The 20,268-nt window shown below is 41.0% G+C and overlaps 1 protein-coding gene across 1 annotated transcript; it reads left to right on the top strand.

Annotated features, from left to right (window-relative positions):
• The first annotated feature begins 9,971 nt into the window (after nt 1-9,971).
• On the top strand, nt 9,972-10,821 carry LOC134215763 (uncharacterized). Its single transcript, XM_062694884.1, has 2 exons — nt 9,972-10,107; nt 10,262-10,821. The coding sequence occupies exons 1-2, from the start codon at nt 10,021-10,023 to the stop codon at nt 10,751-10,753; spliced, it is 579 nt and encodes a 192-aa protein (XP_062550868.1). The 5' UTR covers nt 9,972-10,020; the 3' UTR covers nt 10,754-10,821.
• The last annotated feature ends 9,447 nt before the right edge of the window (nt 10,822-20,268 follow it).

The following is a 20,268-nucleotide window of genomic DNA, read 5'->3' on the forward strand; positions in this document are numbered from 1 at the left end:
CCTCTGCGGGTTTCGAAGGGACTCGGGAATGCCCCTGAAACTCGAACTACGCACATCACCCGATCCATCGTTGCTTTGATCAACCGTGTCAGTTTATCCGGAAATCCATTTTCGTGCATTAGCTGCCATAGCTGGTCCCGATCGATTGTATCATATGCGGCTTTGAAGTCGATGAATAGATGATGTGTGGGCACGTTGTATTCACGGCACTTCTGCAGTACTTGGCGAATGGCGATCACCTGGTCCGTGGTGGAGCGTTCGCCCATAAAACCCGCCTGGTACTGCCCTACGAACTCCCTTGCAATTGGTGTTAGTCGATGGCATAAAATTTGGGAGAGTACCTTGTAGGCGGCGTTCAGCAATGTGATTGCGCAATAGTTGCTACAATCCAGCTTATCGCCCTTTTTGTAGATGGGACACACGACACCTTCCATCCACTCCTGCGGCAAAACTTCCTCCTCCCAAATCTTGGTAATGACCCAGTGCAGCGCACTAGCCAGTGCCTCACCACCGTGTTTAAATAGCTCTCCTGGTAGTTGATCAACCCCAGGGGCTTTGTTGTTCTTCAGCCGGCCAATCTCCTCCTGGATTTCTTGGAGATCCGGAGCCGGTAGAATTATGGCCTGCGCGCGTTCCCCAAGGTCCATCACCATACCGCCATCTTCGTCTGCCACATCGCCATTCAGGTGCTCTTCGTAGTGCTGCCGCCATCTTTGGATCACCTCACGCTCGTTCGTAAGAAGGTTCCCGTTTATGTCCTTACACATATAAGGCTCTGGCACGTGGCCCTTACGTGAACGATTCAACTTCTCATAGAACTTTCGTGTGTTATTAGCGCGGTACAGTTGCTCCGTCTCTTCACGGTCTCGATCTTCCTGCTGGCGCTTTTTCCTCCGGAAAATCGAGTTTTGTCTGTTCCGCGCCTGTTTATATCGTGCCTCGTTCGCCCTCGTGCGGTGTTGCAGCAATCTCGCCCATGCTGCATTCTTCTCTTCTACTTACTGCTCACATTCGCCGTCATACCAGTCGTTTCTCTGATCCGGCGGCACCGTGCCAAGTGCAGCGGTTGCGTTTCTACCAATGGCGGATTGAATATCTCTCCAGCCATCTCCAAGAGACGCTGCGCCTAGCTGCTCTTCCGTTGGGAGTGCCACTTCCAGCTGCTGCGCGTATTCTTGGGCTAGTCTACCGTCTTGTAGCCGCCCAATATTAAGCCGCGGCGTCCGACTTCGACACGTGTTGTACACCGTCGAGAGTTTTGAGCGCAGGCAACGAGGTAGTGGTCGGATCCAATATTCGCACTGCGGTAAGTGTGGACGTTCGTGATGTCGGAGAAGAATTTACCGTCGATTAGAACGTGGTCGATTTGGTTTTCCGTTTCTTGGTTAGGTGATCTCCATGTGGCCTTGTGGATATTTTTGCGCGAAAAGAAGGTGCTTCGGACTAACATTCCGCGGGAGGCTGCGAAGTTTATGCATCGTTGGCCGTTGTCATTCGATACGGTGTGCAGACTATTCGGTCCGATGACCGGTCTATACATTTTCTCCCTTCCTACCTGCGCGTTCATGTCACCGATGACGATTTTGACGTCCCGCAGTGGGCATCCATCGTATGTCTGCTCCAGCTGTGCGTAGAACGCTTCTTTTTTGCCGTCTGGTCTCCCTTCGTGTGGGCAGTGCACGTTGATGATGCTATAGTTGAAGAAACGGCCTTTTATCCTCAGCTTGCACATCCTTGCGTTGATTGGCTGCCACCCAATCACGCGTTGGTGCATCTTACCCAGCACTATGAAGCCGGTTCCCAGCTCGTTGGTGGTGCCACAGCTTTGGTAGAAGGTAGCCGCCCGATGCCCGCTTTTCCACACTTTCTGTCCTGTCCAGCAAATCTCCTGCAGCGCCAAGACGTCGAAGTTGCGGGGATGTAATTCATCGTAGATCATCCCGTCACAACCGGCGAAACCTAGCGACTTGCAGTTCCATGTTCCAAGCTTCCAATCGTGATCCTTTATTCGTCGCCTAGGTCTTTGCCGATTATATCGAGTTGTATTATCTCTTATATTGTTCGTAATGTTTGGTTTTCCAGGCGGCTTATTGGGCCTGCGCAAACCTCCTGTCTCGCCGGAGGGCCATCGTGTCAGGGCTGTTTAGCGTCCCACCTAACACCAGGACTTGGGCTTGTGCGCTTTGAGCGGCACACGGTTGCTTTGGTGGAGCCTGCCTGCGGATACATGCAGCTTTTTATAGAGGTTTAACAGGGCCCACTGTCAAACCCCACTACATCCTAGGCAGGCGCCACAACTCGCAGATGGCCTGGGAGGGATCGTCAAGCCCTTGGACATATTCCCTGCTGCCCCTGAAACAGATTTGGTTACATCAACTTAAATGTGATTGAATTCGGTCACATATAAGCTGCGGCAACTAACTTGCAACAAGTGTGCTACTCGATTATTCTTTTCGGAATCACAACTTCATACAGGATTAAGTTGATCTTCGATCGTCGATGGAGGAATCACAAGCGCGCGTCGAAGGGAGAGTTGGCACTAAATTTATAGGAGAAGGTGGGTAGACTTGATCCCCGGGGAGACTTGATCACCCCTTGTTTTATCGAGAACTAAAGTAGTTTTGTTCTAGCATATTTTTTAGTATAGATCCTCTAGACAAATGACCTTTATGTGGTGAGTTATTTTTTGGATTGACAACCTTATTTACTCTGCAGGGCGGTTTGTATGTTTTGACCTTCCTAAAGATTTTTTTATTGGCTGCGCAAAATTTGAATAACATAACAATGGCCAAATGCTTTCGTTTTTTCACAGCACAAAGCCATAAATGTGCTTAATGATTTGTACTGATGAAAATGTCAACATTCCATCAAAGTTTTAGGATATTTGGATTTAAAGTTATTGCCTCAATATGGGGACACTTGATCCCCCATCAGTACAAAAAATTGGCGAAAAAATTTAAAAAATATAAATCTGTTCTCAGGCTTCTAATTTTTGTAGATTTGACAAATTTGATGAACGGTTGGCAGGAAAAAATGTTTATTGCGTAGATATCATAGAAAGGGGATCAAGTCTCCCCAAATTTTAAAATAGCATGTGCTGTCGAATTCAATAACAAAACTCGTTCATGTATACGCACAGCAATTCGAAAATTCCGCGTATTTTGAAGGAAAAATATTTAAAGAATCTGAGGGCACCTTTCTAATTTTATCAAAGCAAGTTCTTGGAGAGGGATCACTTTCCCCCGAATATTTTAAAAGTAGATTGTTGACAGCACTCTAAAAATCGATTGTTTATCAATAACATCTATAATTTAAGGACTGTCATACATCAGTAAATTTAAATACTATATTTCTGAGAGAGTCTGTGTAGAAATCGCGTATGTTTATTTATTTTTGGCTGTGATACATCGGAAACCAGAAAAGGAGATCAAGTCTACCAAGTCTCCCCTACGCATATTGACTGAAGAAATTTTGATAGCGTCAGTATCGATCCGAGAGACAGCCATCACCAGGTAGCAATTTTATTTACTGAGGTGGCGTCTTCAGCGATTTGACAATAAATCATGAAAAAAAATGTTCCCGCTAAATTCTAACTTTGGTTTTGTTGCTATTGGTGATTCAAAACGCGCATTATTGAAAATACATAAATAGGTTCTGTCAATGATCATTGTTTGTACAAGAGAAAGTTGATCCGAGAAAAATTCACTTCAAAGTAGAAAACAAAAATAAAAATGCTTCACCAACAACCGACAAATAGGGGTAGCGTAGTTGGCTACACGTTCGCCTTATAAGCGAATGGTCATGGGTTCGATTCCCAGCCCCTCCACCAAACCCTCGTCAGTCGCCGGATCTGCAGTCCATACGGTGACGTTTGGGGTACGCGCCTTACCGTAACGGCTGCCTGATGACGACGTTACCCGGATAAATGGCAACCGAACAATGTAACGATCATCGGATGGACGACTTGGACAAACGGACACAATGGACTCACGATGAGATGGAATGGCAACGACAACAATAATGAATAATGGAAATCTAAAAATAGATTCTGTGTGGATTCTGTACAGCAGAATACCAAGTAGATCTCGGCACAGTAGCGGTTAAGAAAACACAGAGTGCCTACCAAATAAAGAAAGGTATAAAAAAACAACAACCAACAAAGACCACTGATTCCATGTAATTTTTATTAGTCGTGGTGAGTGCGCTTGTGTTTCATTATTTTGAGAAATTTCTTCACAAACAATCGGTTCACCCTGCTCTTCTCTCCAATCACAAACAGCAACTAAGCTTCCACGCCAAACAATGATCTCACCGAAGCAGTCCATTTTAGCAATCAACCCTATCTTTTAAGAAAATGCTGATCCACAGAAAACCGATTTTCTTTCCCCCAAGTGCGCCTTTCTTATAACTAAAAGCCACTTTTGGTAGAATTTTACTTTGTGCTGCTATTGTCCGACGGCCACTCGATTTTTTTTCGATTAAATCAGACTATATTTTCAGCATCGCAACTGGTGGCACTGGACTGTAACAGACACCATTTTTGCTATCATCCCTTTCTTCACATACAATTCTGGTTCTGAAAACCGATTTCCTATTCACAATGCACCTTTCTAATCATTAACAGCAACCAAACGTGCGTTGGTTCAAACCCTGCGTTGAAATTTCATTTTTTGTGTTGCTGATGTCGGCGTCTTCTATTTGCTTGCTGCTGCCAGCATCATTATTGCGACAGATGAGTGCTGCTGTCGGCGAAAGCCACTCGCCGCTGTTGCTGGTCTACAAACTAACAAACCCACGACATCCCAAAATTATTTTATCATCTCTGTTGATCTTCTAATAGGTGTAACGGACATGGTTGTGTATATATTCAAACGTTGAGTGACGACAAACACAGTGTCAATATCGCAAACTCTGAACTACATATATTTAGGACAGTTCGGATGATCTTGTAGGAGATGTAATAAAAATGATGACGAAAAAATGCATTTCGAAATCATTTTACCGGGTTATTATACGACATTCTGGCTACGTGCCCAACCCATCATAGTCTTATTAATCTCGCAGTTTTAGTATTTTTTGAAATGTAGAATAAATGATAAGGTGCGAAACAGTTTTAGTTTTACGGTGCAATGTTTACTGGCATTGCACTGGCAAAAAATAAATCATATTTGAAACTTCATCACTTAAACCCCTGCTCTGCCTAGCAGATCTTTCAAACTAGATATATGATGATCCTAACATATCACGTGAATGACTTTTTTATTTATTTTTTATCATTTATGTTTAAATAATGTTCTGCTCTCGAGTCTTCATGCCCGCAAAAATGATGAATATTCTGTATTAAATGCACACACCTCTTCCACGCTTACAAATGCAGCCACGGTTCAGGCTTGACAAGTAATGTGTCGGTGGGATAAGGATATCATCATCGCAGAATCCGAAATTGCTGTTCACTGATGCTTATCCTAGATACCGAACTGGCATATGTGATCTCGTATGCCGCTCAATCCTGATGGCTTTGTGGGAATGGCTGTGCGCTGCTTCGAATGTAGGGCTGTGAGCAATGGTGCTTAGGACGGGATGGGTTAAGTGGATGTTCTCAAAATGCATATCAGGTGCCATCCGGGAAATAGGATCGTTTTAGACGCTAAAGACGTGGAAAATTGTGTGAAATAGTTTTTCTCGGTTTCCGGTCCCCGCTGAGTTCCCGCCTTGTCTTCCCGTGTGATAGCCGTCGCTGCTGACTGCGGGGTTATACCACAACAGGCGAGATGAGAATGGAAACGTGATTTTCCACCTTGGCATCGGCAAAGGCATGTACTCTGGAAGGAAGCAGCCGGAGTCTCCGATGGATTTTTTTGCACTCGTTTATTCTCATCTCCCATCGCTGAGGACTCGTGTTCAAAGTGGAGAAAGAGTTTATAAAAAATGAAAGACGCTATCAAAAAACCAATTGCATTCTTGGGTAAAAATAGACTTGCTTGGTAAGAAGATGCTGTTTTCAGCATTGATTATTCTGCAAGGTACCAACAACTATAAATATAGTCATTGTCAGTAATGAAACGTTAGGTAGAATAGTGGAAACTATATTAGAGGACATAATATGATGCAATATCAGGAGCAAAGTACATTACTTTTTGACAAAGGAACATATAATCAAACGTGTAGTCTTCAACAGTTACCGGTTCCCATTATTTACAAAATAAATTATGCTTCTCAAGAATAGCTTCATCTATTTTGTATTGTGTCAAGTTCGTCAATTATGTAATTAGGCAAGGACTTATTCACGAATAACAAAACGCTATGGAGGGTGGAAGGGGACTGTTGGAGCAAAACGGTTCTTACACATTTTCAAAACCTTATATATAAATAAAGTTCCGAGAGCCTGGATGGGATTTGAGAATTTTGGAACTTGGGAATGAACCCTTAAATGTAAATATATCTCTTTACTTTCCGTCATCTGATCGGAAACCAATGAAAACATCACTCTTTTGCTAAAACCCTTTCGATTCGAAAGTTGGTTCAAGAGGTTGTTTTGTTCAATATAGCAGCCAAAATCACAGAGTCATTCCTAACTTAATTGGCAGATTAAATTGCGCTCAACTGAAGCGACATAACAATTCACCTTTATTCATATTGAAGGAAGAACATTTCTAAGCAATACGCTGTTCTGGGTTCAGGCCAAAAAAACTTCGATTGATGACTTTTTCTTTGTCCAGATATATCTAAATCTCGTTAGCAACAGTATATACGTCTAATACAAAGCTCCAATTGTAATATTCCAAAGTATCGTGTTGCTGCAAACCACCGTTTGAAGTTATGGGCCCTCGTCCATTACCCAGAAAACTGAGGGCGTATACATTCCACTCCATTAAAAACAAATTGCCAAAAGTAAACATTTGAATTACGATCCCGGTGTGGTCCTGCCGGAAGCGCAGAAACATAAGTATTTATTTCTCCCTGCATGATTTCGCGATATGATTCTTTTGGCGGCACCAGCACCATCGCATCGTTATACTGCCAGAGAAAATCCGGAAACAGATGCTACAACAGGAGCACAACCAGTCGTCAGCTGCACTCTCTACGAACGCGAGGGCTGCTGGTTGGGGGAGAGGGTTCTACAGAAAATGGTATCCTGTGACTCAACTTTAGAACGACCCAGTAAGAGACGATTACTCTACGAGTGCTATGGCCGCACAGCCGAATCTAGTTGAAAAATATAGTTCCACTTGGAGAATTTTGGAAACATAAATTTGAAATATACTTGTTCGTTTCCTTTGAACGATAATGCCCAACTGAACTGAGATTAGTTCGTAAACTTATAATCGTCGATAGATGCTCAAATCTTTCATAATAATTTTAACGATTGTCAGGAAGTATATTTCGTCAAACATTACAATTTACCAGCAGGATCCTTACGAAATACGAACTCCAGTGGTACCGACGATGGAGCTCGGTGATTGACATTCAATTGTGGTGGAACCACGATCAAATTATGTACCGCAAGCATCTGTTTATAAACATCTGTAGTAGCTCTAGAGTGTTCTCCACTGATACACACCATATTTCACTAGCGTATAACAGCACAGATTTTACGTGAGAAATAAAAGTTTGGGTTTTGTTGTTCATCCTGTTTTTTAAAGATATTTCTTAAACTCGCAAAAGCAGCCTTTACTTTCTTGATCCGTGCGCCTATGTCGATCTAGGTACAACCGTTCGAAGTCGTTTGGCTACCAAGATATTGGAAGCTTTCTACATTCTCCTTTGAATGCCCGGCTACTGTGAAGCTAGAAGATTTTCTCAGGAATCCCCTTGCGTCTCTAGGCGCCGGTCATATTCTCGTGATTAAGACGGTCGAAAGCTTTTTCGTAATCAATTAATAACAAGTGAAGCGACTCTTGGAATTGAAAATGGTTCTCGACAACGATCCGACGGGAACAAGAAGAAGAGGTGTGCAGCGAGCAAGGTGGATCGATCAAGTGGGGGACAATTTGCGGACCCTCCGCAGACTGCGTGGTTGGTGACGTGCAGCCATAGATTGAGCTGAATGGAGAAGACTTTTATGCACTGCACATGCCACTCCGGCATTGGTCTGAAAATAAATAAATAAAAGATGTGATGTAACGGCGTCAGCTTTGAGTATCTCGGCTGAAATGCGATCGACCCCTGGTACTTTGTTCGATTTCATGCTTTGGTTGGCCGTTTGGATCTCTAGCAGTGACGGATGTTACACATGGTGGTGGTCTGGCTTGCACTTAAAAACTTAACTCCTTAACTCCTGGAGGAACTTCTGGAGGAACTCCTGGAGGAACTACCGGAGGAACTCCGAGAGGAACTTCCGGAATAACTCCTGGAGGAACTTCAGGAGGAACTCTTGGAGGAACTTCCGGAGGAACTCCTGGAGGAACTTCCGGAGGAACTTCCGGAGGAACTCCTGGAGGAACTTCAGGGGGAATTTCCGGAGGAACTCCTAGAGGAACTTCCGGAGGCTTTCCAGGGGGAACCTCCGGAGGAATCCCAGGAGAAACTTCCAAAAGAATTCCTGAAGGAACTTCCGGAGGAATTTCAGGAGGAACTTCCGGAGGAATTTCGGGAGGAGCTTCCGGAGGAATTTTGGGAGGAACTTCCGGGAGGAACTTCCTGAGGAATTCCTGGAGGAACTTCTGGGAGGAACTTCCGGAGGAATTCCAGGAGGAACTTCCGGAAAAATTCCAGGAGGAACTTTCGAAGGAATTCCTGGAGGAACTTCCGGAGGAATTGCAGGAGGAACTCCTGGAGGAACTCAAAAAGGAGAACTTCCGGAGGAATTCCTGGAGGAACTTCCGGAGGAATTCCAGGGGGAACTTCCGGAGGAATTCCAGGAGGAACTTCCGGAGAAATTCCAGGAGGAACTTTCGGAGAAATTCCAGGGGGAACTTCCAGAGGAATTCCAGGAGGAGCTTTAGGAGGAATTCCAGGGGGAACTTCCGGGGGTATTCCAAGAGGAACTTCCGGAGGAAATCCAGGAGGAAATCCAGGAGGAAATTCCGGAGAAATTCCGGGTGGAACTGCCGAGGGAATTTCGGGAGGAACTTCCTGAGGAACTTCCAAAAGAATTCCAGGAGGAACTTCCGGAGGTATTCCAGGAGGAACTTCCGGGGGTATTTCAAGAAGAACTTCCGGAGGAAATTCAGGAGGAAATTCCGGAAGATTTCCGGAAGGAACTTCCGGAGAAATTCCGGGTGGAACTGCCGGAGGAATTCCGGGAGGATCTTCAGGAGGAATTCCGGGAGGAACTTCCAGAGGATCCACATCGATCCACACCACCGCCACGCCCCCGCCGATCACCAACAGCTTGACGCCGCTGCTGGCTTAAAATGATTTATCACGCCGCCGTCGATAAAATTTCAGCTGGCGCACAGGTCCCATTTTCTCAGTGTACGCCCATCTAACGAAAAAGGATCATGTGTCTTCACTTTCCACTACAGATTGCTTTTGATAAAGCTACTGTACCTATAAAAGTGGCTGGGGTAACTCTTAAGCATGCACTCAAAACCGAATCTAAAATTTTTTTATAAAATCTTGGCATATACAATTCTGCAAGGTTTCCCGTATTAAGATACTGTATTAAAATAATATAAAATTGTAAGATTTCAAAACAATGTTTGTATTAAAATCTTCCAAATTTGTACATCCCTACAATTTTTTTTGAATCCGCATGAACTGTATTAAAATCTGCTATCCGCAAGTTGGTGCCCACAAAAAAAGGCTTCTTCAACTAAGAAACTAGCTTGTTCAGTTTAAATTGTTTGCTGGGTCCGGATATGAGATGAAGAAAGATTCTTTTTTCAAAAGAAAGATCATTACACCAAGTCGTAATGAAGTAAGCCTTCCATATCCTCGCATGGCGCTATTACTTTTTATCAGCAATCATAGAGGAATTTTGTATCCAACGATCTTAGATCCAACGAAGCTATGTTTTTGCAACTCACAACTTACAAAAAACTAGCAAGCCATATCTAACTCCATCAGAAAAGTAAAATGTCAACCGCACGCATTGTTCCTCCCACCGAGGAAGAATTGGAAAAGGAGAAGCAGGCCATACTCGGGCTGAAGTTTCTAGAGATCGTGAGTATTCCGGACTTGTCAAAATCAACGAATGAAAAATGCTAAAGCAAATCGTTTTCTTCCTGTGGTACCTCTGGCTGATCGGCTTCCTGGTGACGGTGATCGACGTGATTTTCGTCATGTTCGATGTGACTTACGATTTCCTGAAGGGAAGATCTGGTGCGTGATCTGCATTGGGATACGAGCGGTTGGCGTCCACGACGATTTGGAACCGTTTCCACACGAAATGTTTTTCTGCGGAGTCTACGTGGGATATGCTCTGATATCTGTGTTCTTCTTCGTGATCGTGTGCTGTGGTTACTGCAAGGTGAATTACGTGATTGAAGCCGTGGTTTCGTTGGCGGGGTTCGTAGCCTTTGCGGCCTGTGGATTCAGGGCGATGTATCACGTCGAGGAGGACGTCCATATGCGGTTTTTGACCGATAAGGGGGAATGGTATCATGAGTTTTTTATTATAAGCCGGCTGGAAAGTATTTTCTCAATGCAGACGGCAGGGATTTTTCTGGTGCACGGAATCCTAATGTTGGACGTACTGCATGGAAGAAACAAGGAAGATTATGAGCAATTACGTTTAGTACCATTCTGGGTTCCACCGTATCGGAAACTAATGAGATTCTGTTGTATATGTTGTTGTGGAAGATACTAAGTTTTTCCGTGTATAATTAACCAAATAATTTATTCCATATTGTATTTTTTTCAATTGAATAAAAAATATGCAACGAATTTGTTTTTTATCTCCTAGCTAACAAAAACGGGTACAATTAAAACAACCAATATTTTTCTCTTCATGCAGTCAGCGTTTCATGGATTTGCCAAGTCACCAATCTTTATTCGATTCTTTTCTTTATCTCTTCTTCTTTTCTATCCTTTTTGCAAGTTATCTACTTATGATATTGAGCATATAGTAGTAAACGTGAGACCTGAATTTGCTTTATTTAGGAACAATTTATAATAAATTATTGCTTCAGTCTTTATTCCTTATTTAGGTAAGCTTTCGTGCTGAACAATAAAGAAGTGACAATAAAAGTTATACACTAAAAAAATAGAAGATATAAATACGAACAAGTATACGAATCTTACACATATTGTAAACCTAGAGGGAGAGTAGTATTATAATTTCCATTTATGATTTCTTCTTAATATTTGTTCCGGATATACGATCTTGAACTTTACCAGCCTTGGCTAATCGATAAAAGTGTAAAGCTAAATCGAACATCAATTTCAAATTATGATCTAATAAAATGACATTATCATATCTTGTAGCAGATGCTAAATCTTTCGGCTTCCACGAACATCGAGGTAATTCCTTAGTTGACAACAGACGGCATCATTTTTAAAGAGCTTTGCTCAAATCCACACCATGACCATTCGAGTGGAAGCGTAAAGAAACCAGGATAGCAGAGAAATATCACTCCGCGGAAACGAAACCAAGTCGAGAGCATAAAATTGAAACCTAATAAAAATTTAACGAGAATATATTTGCAAGTGGGGAATAAAAATGTTCTCCACAATGTTCCAGCCAGTTTCGGTTTTATTTAACACCCTCTTCACCGCTCGGCCTGGCTCCACCCCCACCTACACTTTATAAATATCGCCAGGACCATTTGGGAGTTCTTCTTGTATTTCCACCTAAAACGGTCATCGTCCGGTCTTTGTCCGAAACCACCACATTTCACAGAATAGCCTGGGCTCTTTTTTATTGAAATTATCGTAATTCAAATTTACATTACCTTGATTCGAGATACGGACGGACGGCCGCCTGGGGACCGCAAGGGACCGAACAACAACATCACGGCACGTCCTAACGACCTCCGTTCCAGTGCCGGCCCAGACGAGCCGGAGTCGCGACGTGGTTGTTTATGGTTCTTGGGAAGGTCGAGTTTTATTTCAGAATGAATCAGAAAGAGAAACCAAACCACACGTTGAACCTACACAAATGGCTACAAGGTACGATACCATCTCAGAAGTTCATGGCTAGAACAATTAAATGGTGTAGGGTAACGGCGTAATTACCTGGAATAGCTTGCACCTATTAAAGATTAAATTTCCATTCTCGGTGTTTGATTGAGTGGCGGTTGTTCAAACAGTGCATTGAAGTGATTACTTTTGAATGACTTTCTGGGGCAAACGGGGTCGTAGGTCAGCAGCCGTAGACATCTTGATGACATGGATCCAACACACGGACGCTTATTTTAGTCATCATTTTTTAATCAATATTTGTATCGCTTCTGTTTTACGCACTTGTACACTTGTACACAAATTTCGTTTGAGTAAATTCCCAATTCTCAATCCTAACGATAAACTTTGCAAAAAAGTTTAGATCTTTGAATCAGTAGACTGCTGAAAATATTTCTATGAAAACTATTTCAGTATCGCGTTGAAAAATACGATTTCCACCATATTCAAGCAAATAATTCAAAAGGATAGTCATGGCAAAAAATTTAATTTCATACGCACATCAATATAATTCAGTGCTCGATTCCCTTAATGACTTATACGATTAACATTTAATGCCCATGTTCCATTCATTTGAAGAATTATAACTAGGGGCTGTCCACAAACCACGTAGACCGAAATTTCACTTTTTCAAACCCCCCCGTCCCCCCTAGTAGACTTTCGTAGACTTTTCCGAAGCAGTTCCCCCCCACCTTGAAGTCTACGTAGACTTTTCCAAATTTTACAAAACATCATACGTGATTGTAAAAATATGGAAAACAACCACGTTTTAAGCAATTCAGCTATTCAATTTCCATGTAAACATTACAAAAAAAATCGAATTTCAAACATAATAACATCAAACTGAACAAAATCCAACAAAACAAAAATCAAATTGAAACGAAATCAAATTTAATGCTCTGTCCATAACTTCTGCAATCAAATCCCAAAAGCCAATTAATTTAATTACTGTTGAATTCAATTCCTCCTAGAGGTGTGCGCCACCATCGCCGACACTTTTGCATCGGCGCGCATCTGTCACGCATCCGACATATAATTCTCAACGCCGCAGAGTGGCTAAAATCGGGTTTCTAGCGCGTTTTTTTTTATAATTCCTTTATTATGCAACTGGTGTAATAGTGTCCTTAAGACATTTAATCAGTAAGTTTATGAGCTTCTTAAAGCACTTAAAAGTGAGATGTAAAATTTATTTTTTCCACTTCACAACATATAAGTTTTGATTCTTCATAAAAGTTGTAGCAAAAGCACCAAGTTCGGAACTATACTTTTGGAGATTTTTCACGTTTTATGCTGACCCCTTAAATATGGGTTTTCATCATATCTTTTACATTTTCATTTCTACATTTTTCGCATGTTCTAAAAAGTTTTAAATAATATTAAAATACGCCGAGGTAATTTTAGGTTCAAACGGACATTCCGAAATATTTCCCGTGGAAATTTAGAATGGTTTCCTATGTTATTTTTAATTTCTCTTGCAAATTCGAAGCATTTTCTTGAGGAAATTTAAATAAATCTTTTGGGCATTCCAAAAAATATTTTCTGAATCATTTATGGTGGAAATTATGGAGATTTTTCAGTTGAAATTTTTGTGTACTTCTCGTAAAAAATTCGAATAAATTTTTCATGAAAATTAGAAAGACTTTTTTAAAAAAAATGCTATTTTTTGTGGAAACTCAAACTGTTTTTGGTGGGAGATTCAAATAATTTCTCGTGGAAGTTTTCAACAATTTATTTAGAAGTTCCGAAAATATTCCAACGATAATTCCAAAGGATTTGCATTAGAACTGCCAAAGAAATTTACGAAGAATTTTCCACGGGCATTTCGAATAATTTTATTTATATGTCCAAAGAATTCCTCGCGAAAATTCCGAAATTAAAAAAAAATCGGGAACTTACCAGAAAACCTCCAGTGAGTATTCTGAAGAGTTTCTTGCGGAAATTTCGGAGAATTCCCTTCACAAGTTCCAAAGAATATCTTTTGGGCATTCCAAAGACTTTTTCTTAAATATTCCAAAATGCTTCCTTTGTACATAAATTCCAAAAAAATCCGTTGAAGTACGCCATAATTTCCATAGTTTGCAAAGAAGTTCCTGCCAAAAATCAAAAGAAATTCTAGTAGAATCTGCAGTAAAATCAAAGTGAAGACTTTGAAAAAAATCGAAAGTTTTTATAGAATACTTTGGAGAATTTTCCTGCTCAACACAGAAGACTTTCCTGGTGAAATTCATAAAATTTTTATGAAGTCATGTGAAAAATTGGAAAATCCTAAAAAAATCAAACTAGTGAACTCCGCACAAAGCTGCTGTATACATCGTTTTAAAAAAATAAATAAAAAAGTCTACGTAGACTTTTGGTATAACCCCCCGTCCCCCCTCGTAGACTATCGTGGACTTTTTCGAAACCCCTCCCCCCCCTCTCAAGAGTCTACGTGGTTTGTGGACAGCCCCCTAGAAGATTAAATGCAGAAGTGTTCGGTAAAAGACTAGGAGGTTAGGCGGAGGACCAGAAATCGAACCACCTTCAGCATGGTACAGCTTCGTCACCGCGCATCTTATTGCACGGTTAAGGGACACCTCTACTCAGCAATATAATGAAAAGAATGACGTTTGTTAGCTAATTTTCAGTCAATTATTTGCTGAGTTTTGACATCACTTAGGCGGAAATACGTTTGCTGAGAGCTTGGCTGTGGGAATCTCGGCACATCATATCATCATATGAACATACGAACAGATGGAGACGCATGGTACATCAACTTTAAATTTCTAGTAAAAATCCATTGTAACCATTAAGGTGAGTCCCCGTCGAATCCACAATATTTGACGCGAATATATTTGCATGAGTGCTTGTCCGTCTGTAGATAGAGAGGTGGAATATGCCTCAACAAATCATTGGATCGATGCACACATAACACTGCAGTCATTTAAAAAGTGATTAGAAAAAAGCAAAAAAAGAAATTTCGTGTTTGGTTGATTGTTTTCGACCTGACCTGCCTAAATTTCAACATTTCTTACTTTATTCCACTAGTATGCGTTTGTTATTGGTTTTAGAATGTTAGTAAATACGATAATAAATAATAACAAAGATCCGAAAAAAATTGTCAACAGCAAGAAAGAAGACAATTTTATTGCTTACTTTTCATCCCGTTATTTTGCACTATGTCTACAGCAAATTTTAGATTTCTGCTATCGTAGTTTCTGCTTTTATCCAGCTTTTTATTATAGCTTCGGATCAACTATGGGGGTTCAATTTTGACACATGCTGTGTACAACCTTTATAGCGTCGTTCTAGTAGTCATTGAAACATTTTTAAATGTTGAAATTTATGAAATTAATATTTACATTATTAAAACATCTGTTTTCTTTTGTGTAGGCTTTCCAATTCAAATGATGTGGTGTATCTAGATATATTTGATACCATTATTAAATCAATCCTTATTCAATGTTGCAGGTGAGAAGCACGCAAGGAAAATGGACATTTTTTTCCTAGCTAAAAATACTAAAAATTCGTCATCCTGTGCGGATTTTGTAGTTTTTTTTTGTGGAATGTGCCGTCTCTTCAGGAATATTCCGTCTTAGAGAAGCCTATTTAATTTCCCTCGGATGCACCGTCCACTATGAGTGGTTGATCTTGTTGTAGGAGTAGGTATTCTACCGAACAGGAGTAGGTACCGTAGCCGAATTGGTAAAGAATATTTCACCTACAGAGCTAAATCTGGGGATATGTCACGTGATCGCCGTGAGTTCAACAAGTCAACAACATCAGAAATATCCTATTTGAGTAATAAATAACGAAATTCTGAATTCGAACGGTAATACAGAAACTTCAGCAAGAACCAAAATTTGTTTCTTTGTGACCATAATAACAGCTCGCGATCTCCTGACGGTTGTTACAACTTGAGAACTTATGCATAAGATGATAATCTTTCGAGTGTATGCAATACTTGATTCCAAATTAGTTTCCCTAATAACGTCTTTAGGCCTTAATTAGTAAACGAAAAGTCGACGAACAAGCTAAGCTCACATAAATGGTCAAAACCAGTGAAAACAAGGTTTGACTAGGTTCAACTATTTATTCTTGTTCCAGTAGCTTTTTCCCAGTAAAAGACTCTTCAGCCAGACAAAGCGACAGAGGACGATCCGGAGTGATTAGTACTCGAGTTCATCCCACCCGATATTGTTAATGGTATCCCTGCAAGCGGTGTATTGCTTCGCAGACATCATCCATTGCGAATGCTGTATTTTGTCATATCATTATATTTGTTCAGTGGAATCAGTCTGCTGTCTATCCAACCATATTTTGGACTTCGTAGTAGGATATACAAGCCCAAATTCCGCAGCCGAAGGTTTTCCTACTGGTTATCCAAAAATTGTTAATGTTACAAAACACCAGGACAGAGAGTTCAAGTGTAATCCTACAAGGATGACGAGGGAATATGACAGATTCTTAAATAGGTCCAAAGTGCTTTGTCAAAATTAAACGGAGTTATTAATCCTCGTCTTTCTGGAACCGTCCCATTTTGTGCCTAACCACAGCGTCCTCAGCTGAAGATATGGAGACAAACTAGCTGCAACCGAGCCCGAGATCTCACTTTCTTGAATCCGATAGCAGAGTCTTTGACTCTATGATAACAGAGATAGTAAAATATTACTCTTGAATTGAAAGACCTAAAACAACAAAAAATAATTAAAATATATGGCAATGTGAATAATAGACGGTTCGCTACGATACGCTTCAAAATAAACATGATGAAAATTTTCGCTTCATAAACAATTCTGTAGGATTCCTAGGCAACGAGAATTATGCCATAATCATTGTACACAGCTAGTGTCAAAATTGAATTGCCATAGTTGATTTATGGCTTGCGTAAAAACCTGGATAGAAATATTCGAGAATAGTCTGATTACTAAAATAGCATCGTATTCCCGGAAATATCACAGCATGCAAGGCAAACGATCAACTTCGATAATTGGGAATCAAGCTAGTCATGGCTTGAAGAGGATGCACATTTTGTGTGCTCCGCCAAAATTGAAGAAAAGTTTATTATTATTTTTTGTTATCGGTTTTAGTGCGTGTTTTGTGATATCAATATCTGACCATAATAATCGTTTTATAATAGAGGTCTTAGTCAAGAGTGCGGTTATCGTTGAGTCGACGCAACAGAAGCATTTCTCGCCAATGTGGTAGAGTGCAGTTGAAGTCCTTCTCTTCAATGAAGGAACGACTTTGTTTCCGGAACATCGGCACGTATAATCGCAAATCAAAACATTTGGCCTGAAAGATGTTTGAAGCCTATTTGTAATTGAGTTTTGTGGCTTATTAAATCTACCTGTTATTTTTTTTCTTCCAATTTACGAGAAGTTTTTAAACGGAGACCAAGTTTGTTCTTTTATATACATTTTCATTATTATGGCACTTCAGATGGTAAAGGTGTCTTGAGGACAATGATATATCCCATATATATTTCTATGCTGAATTCTTACTTTTCGTTTTATGAGACGAAATCATATAATTTTCAGATCGATGGAGTATGTTTCGTAGTTTGTGGTGAAAAACATCTTTGACTTACTCCTCTTTTCTCTAAAATGAACCTGCATACTTAATTTTTCTACGGGATCTCAGCAAAATGTTGAACTTTTACCTAGATTCGCCCAGCCGTGCCCCAGCAAAAATGTTCTTTGCCTAAACTTATGTCAAAACTGCTGAAAATCAGCAAATATTTTTCCGAAAATCAGCTAACAAACGTCATTTTTGCTGAAATATCAGTTTTTTTTACTAGTGCACGGATGTGCACATTTTTGCCGAGCTGCAGAAATAAAAACTAAGTATGTGGGAGATAAACACAAATCGGCTTTCTTGTTGATTTTTTTCGTTTCTCCATTTTTACTCTTCACTCAATTTTCGCGAAAATTTGTGGTAAGTAATTTTAATAATTTGTGTTTTGACGGGAGTACAGTAGACGTTCGATAACTACAAGTCATTTAACTGCAATGCTTTTTAACTGCAATTCGATAGTTGCAACAGTTTTGCAGTTATCGGACCGCTAAACTTCAAACTGGTGTCAAACTCAATGACAGCTACATTGCGCTGAACATTTAGATGCACTTTTACTGCATCTGACGTCGATTGACAACCGTTTGACGTCTAGAATGCGTTGCAGTTATCGAACGGCATTCGTTAACTGAAAAGTAAACATCTTGCAGTTATCGAACGGCTACCGTAATATGGAGATGTTATTACTCGCCGGCTGCCTGAGGGTTTATTAGTCTAAGGGTCGCTTATTGGCTTGCGCTCACTATAACTCACGTACGCTCGGGTTCTCAATTAACAGGAACGACCAAGAATGAAATCACCTGCCCACTGGCTTCACACGTGTAGATTGAACAAAATAACACACCAATATCGTACACCGAAATAAGTTATCAATGGCAAAATCCTATTTCTACGATGAGAATTCAAAGCGGAAGATGATCGGTTCCTTTTGAACCGGTGAAAAGCGGAAAAGCAGAAAAGTCGTGGAATTACTAAACCAGGGCAATGCTCTTTGAAATCATCTAGTCGAGGCTGGTTTCATTACAATAATAACCGTTTATTCTAAACGTGACGTCAACAGGGGTACTTGCGTGACTTGGTGAGTTGGTGGTAATCCTATTGGGCGGGGCACTGGGGTACCGTCGGCAGGCCAGTTGAAGATGGAGGGGCCGCTGCCTGGAGGGGATTCTCCGTTTGATCGGTGTAGGCGATGTTCATAAATCCCAACGGATGGTTCGGTGGCAACAACGATCCACCGGCGGATGGTCAGTCGAAGCGGAAAGTGGCGTTCTCCGGTTGAGCGGTCTACTCGTAAATCTCGACGAAGTGCCAGGTGACGATAAGGCTTCACCGGTGGATTGGTAGTCGAAGAAGGTGGTGTAGCTGGGACCGGTTGAAGGAGTCAACGACGCTGGTCCTTTTTAGACGGCTTGGAAAATGGCGACGGGATTTCTTGCCGACTGAAGGCGATTGGACGACGCCGATGTCGTACCTTCTGGGACTCCAGTACCAGTTTTCTGGATCCCTGGCCTGGATGCACGCTCGTTCTCGACCACTTCCGGTTTCTTTGCCTTCCTGACCGTTGGCTCACTGGTGAACTGCCAAAAGAATAAAGGAAAAGGCCCGCTTTGTGGACCTGCCCCCTGAATTAGTCCCCTGTGACATCATATATCGTTAATTTAAGCCTCACATAGCAACACTAGCATTAATTACCTTTTTCTTTTACACTCTTTTTTACGGCTTCACAGCTTTTGAGGTTTGGTTTTTTCTATAACCGTTTGGTGATTTAGCTATATTTGTATAAACTTTAATTCAATTTTAGGTTGCATGATATTTTTAACAATAGGTTTAAGAACTAACACATGTTTATACTAACCAATTAACACAAAACTAACGCTTAACACTGCTAGCTAGTTTATTAACCCGTACTAACATTGGATCTTTTGATCGCCTATAAAACAAAGAAACAATTACACTTATTATTTAGCACTTCCACAACAAAGACTTTACAATAACCTTCTACAATAACTCGAATTGAACGCGCACTACTATTCACTATGAATTTTCCAGGCAAAAAGAGGCTTGGTCCTATTAGGACCAGCCTTTTAAAGAATTTTCCCGATTTCCGATGGAGCCGAAGCATCAAAAATCGCTTATGAGTAAATCATAGCCGATTTTTGACAGCTATGCTCATGATATTAGTGCTTACCCCAATTTCGACTTGTGACTCCACCTATGAGTGAGTAACACCATCAAACTCCCGGTGAGTTATGTTACGCCTTAAGAGTGTCGTTTACAATGCTCAAAAATGATCTCCCAAGCTATGTGTATATAGTGAGTGGGGCAGAGCTCTCACACTCATCAAGCCACTGAGTGCCGACACTGTCCCATAGTCGTATTAGTGGGTGTGTATTTTTTTATGAAGGGCGTAGTGGTTAATATTTGAGGGAAAAGGGATGTCGAACTTGTGGCAGGGCCAGCAAACAATCATTGGAACCAAGCAATGGTTACAATGTTGTAAGCAAAAATATGATATAATGTTATCGTCTTATGAATTTTTGCTTATTTTCATCGCTTTTGTTTCTTTTTCTTTTTCTCGTTCCAGAGAGTGAATGATGGCGCTCAAACCTAGGCCTATGTACATAAATATTTGTCATCTTTTCATAATAATCTATC

This window comes from Armigeres subalbatus, chromosome 2 (genome assembly GCF_024139115.2).
Source record: "Armigeres subalbatus isolate Guangzhou_Male chromosome 2, GZ_Asu_2, whole genome shotgun sequence".
In the NCBI taxonomy this organism is placed as follows: domain Eukaryota; kingdom Metazoa; phylum Arthropoda; class Insecta; order Diptera; family Culicidae; genus Armigeres; species Armigeres subalbatus.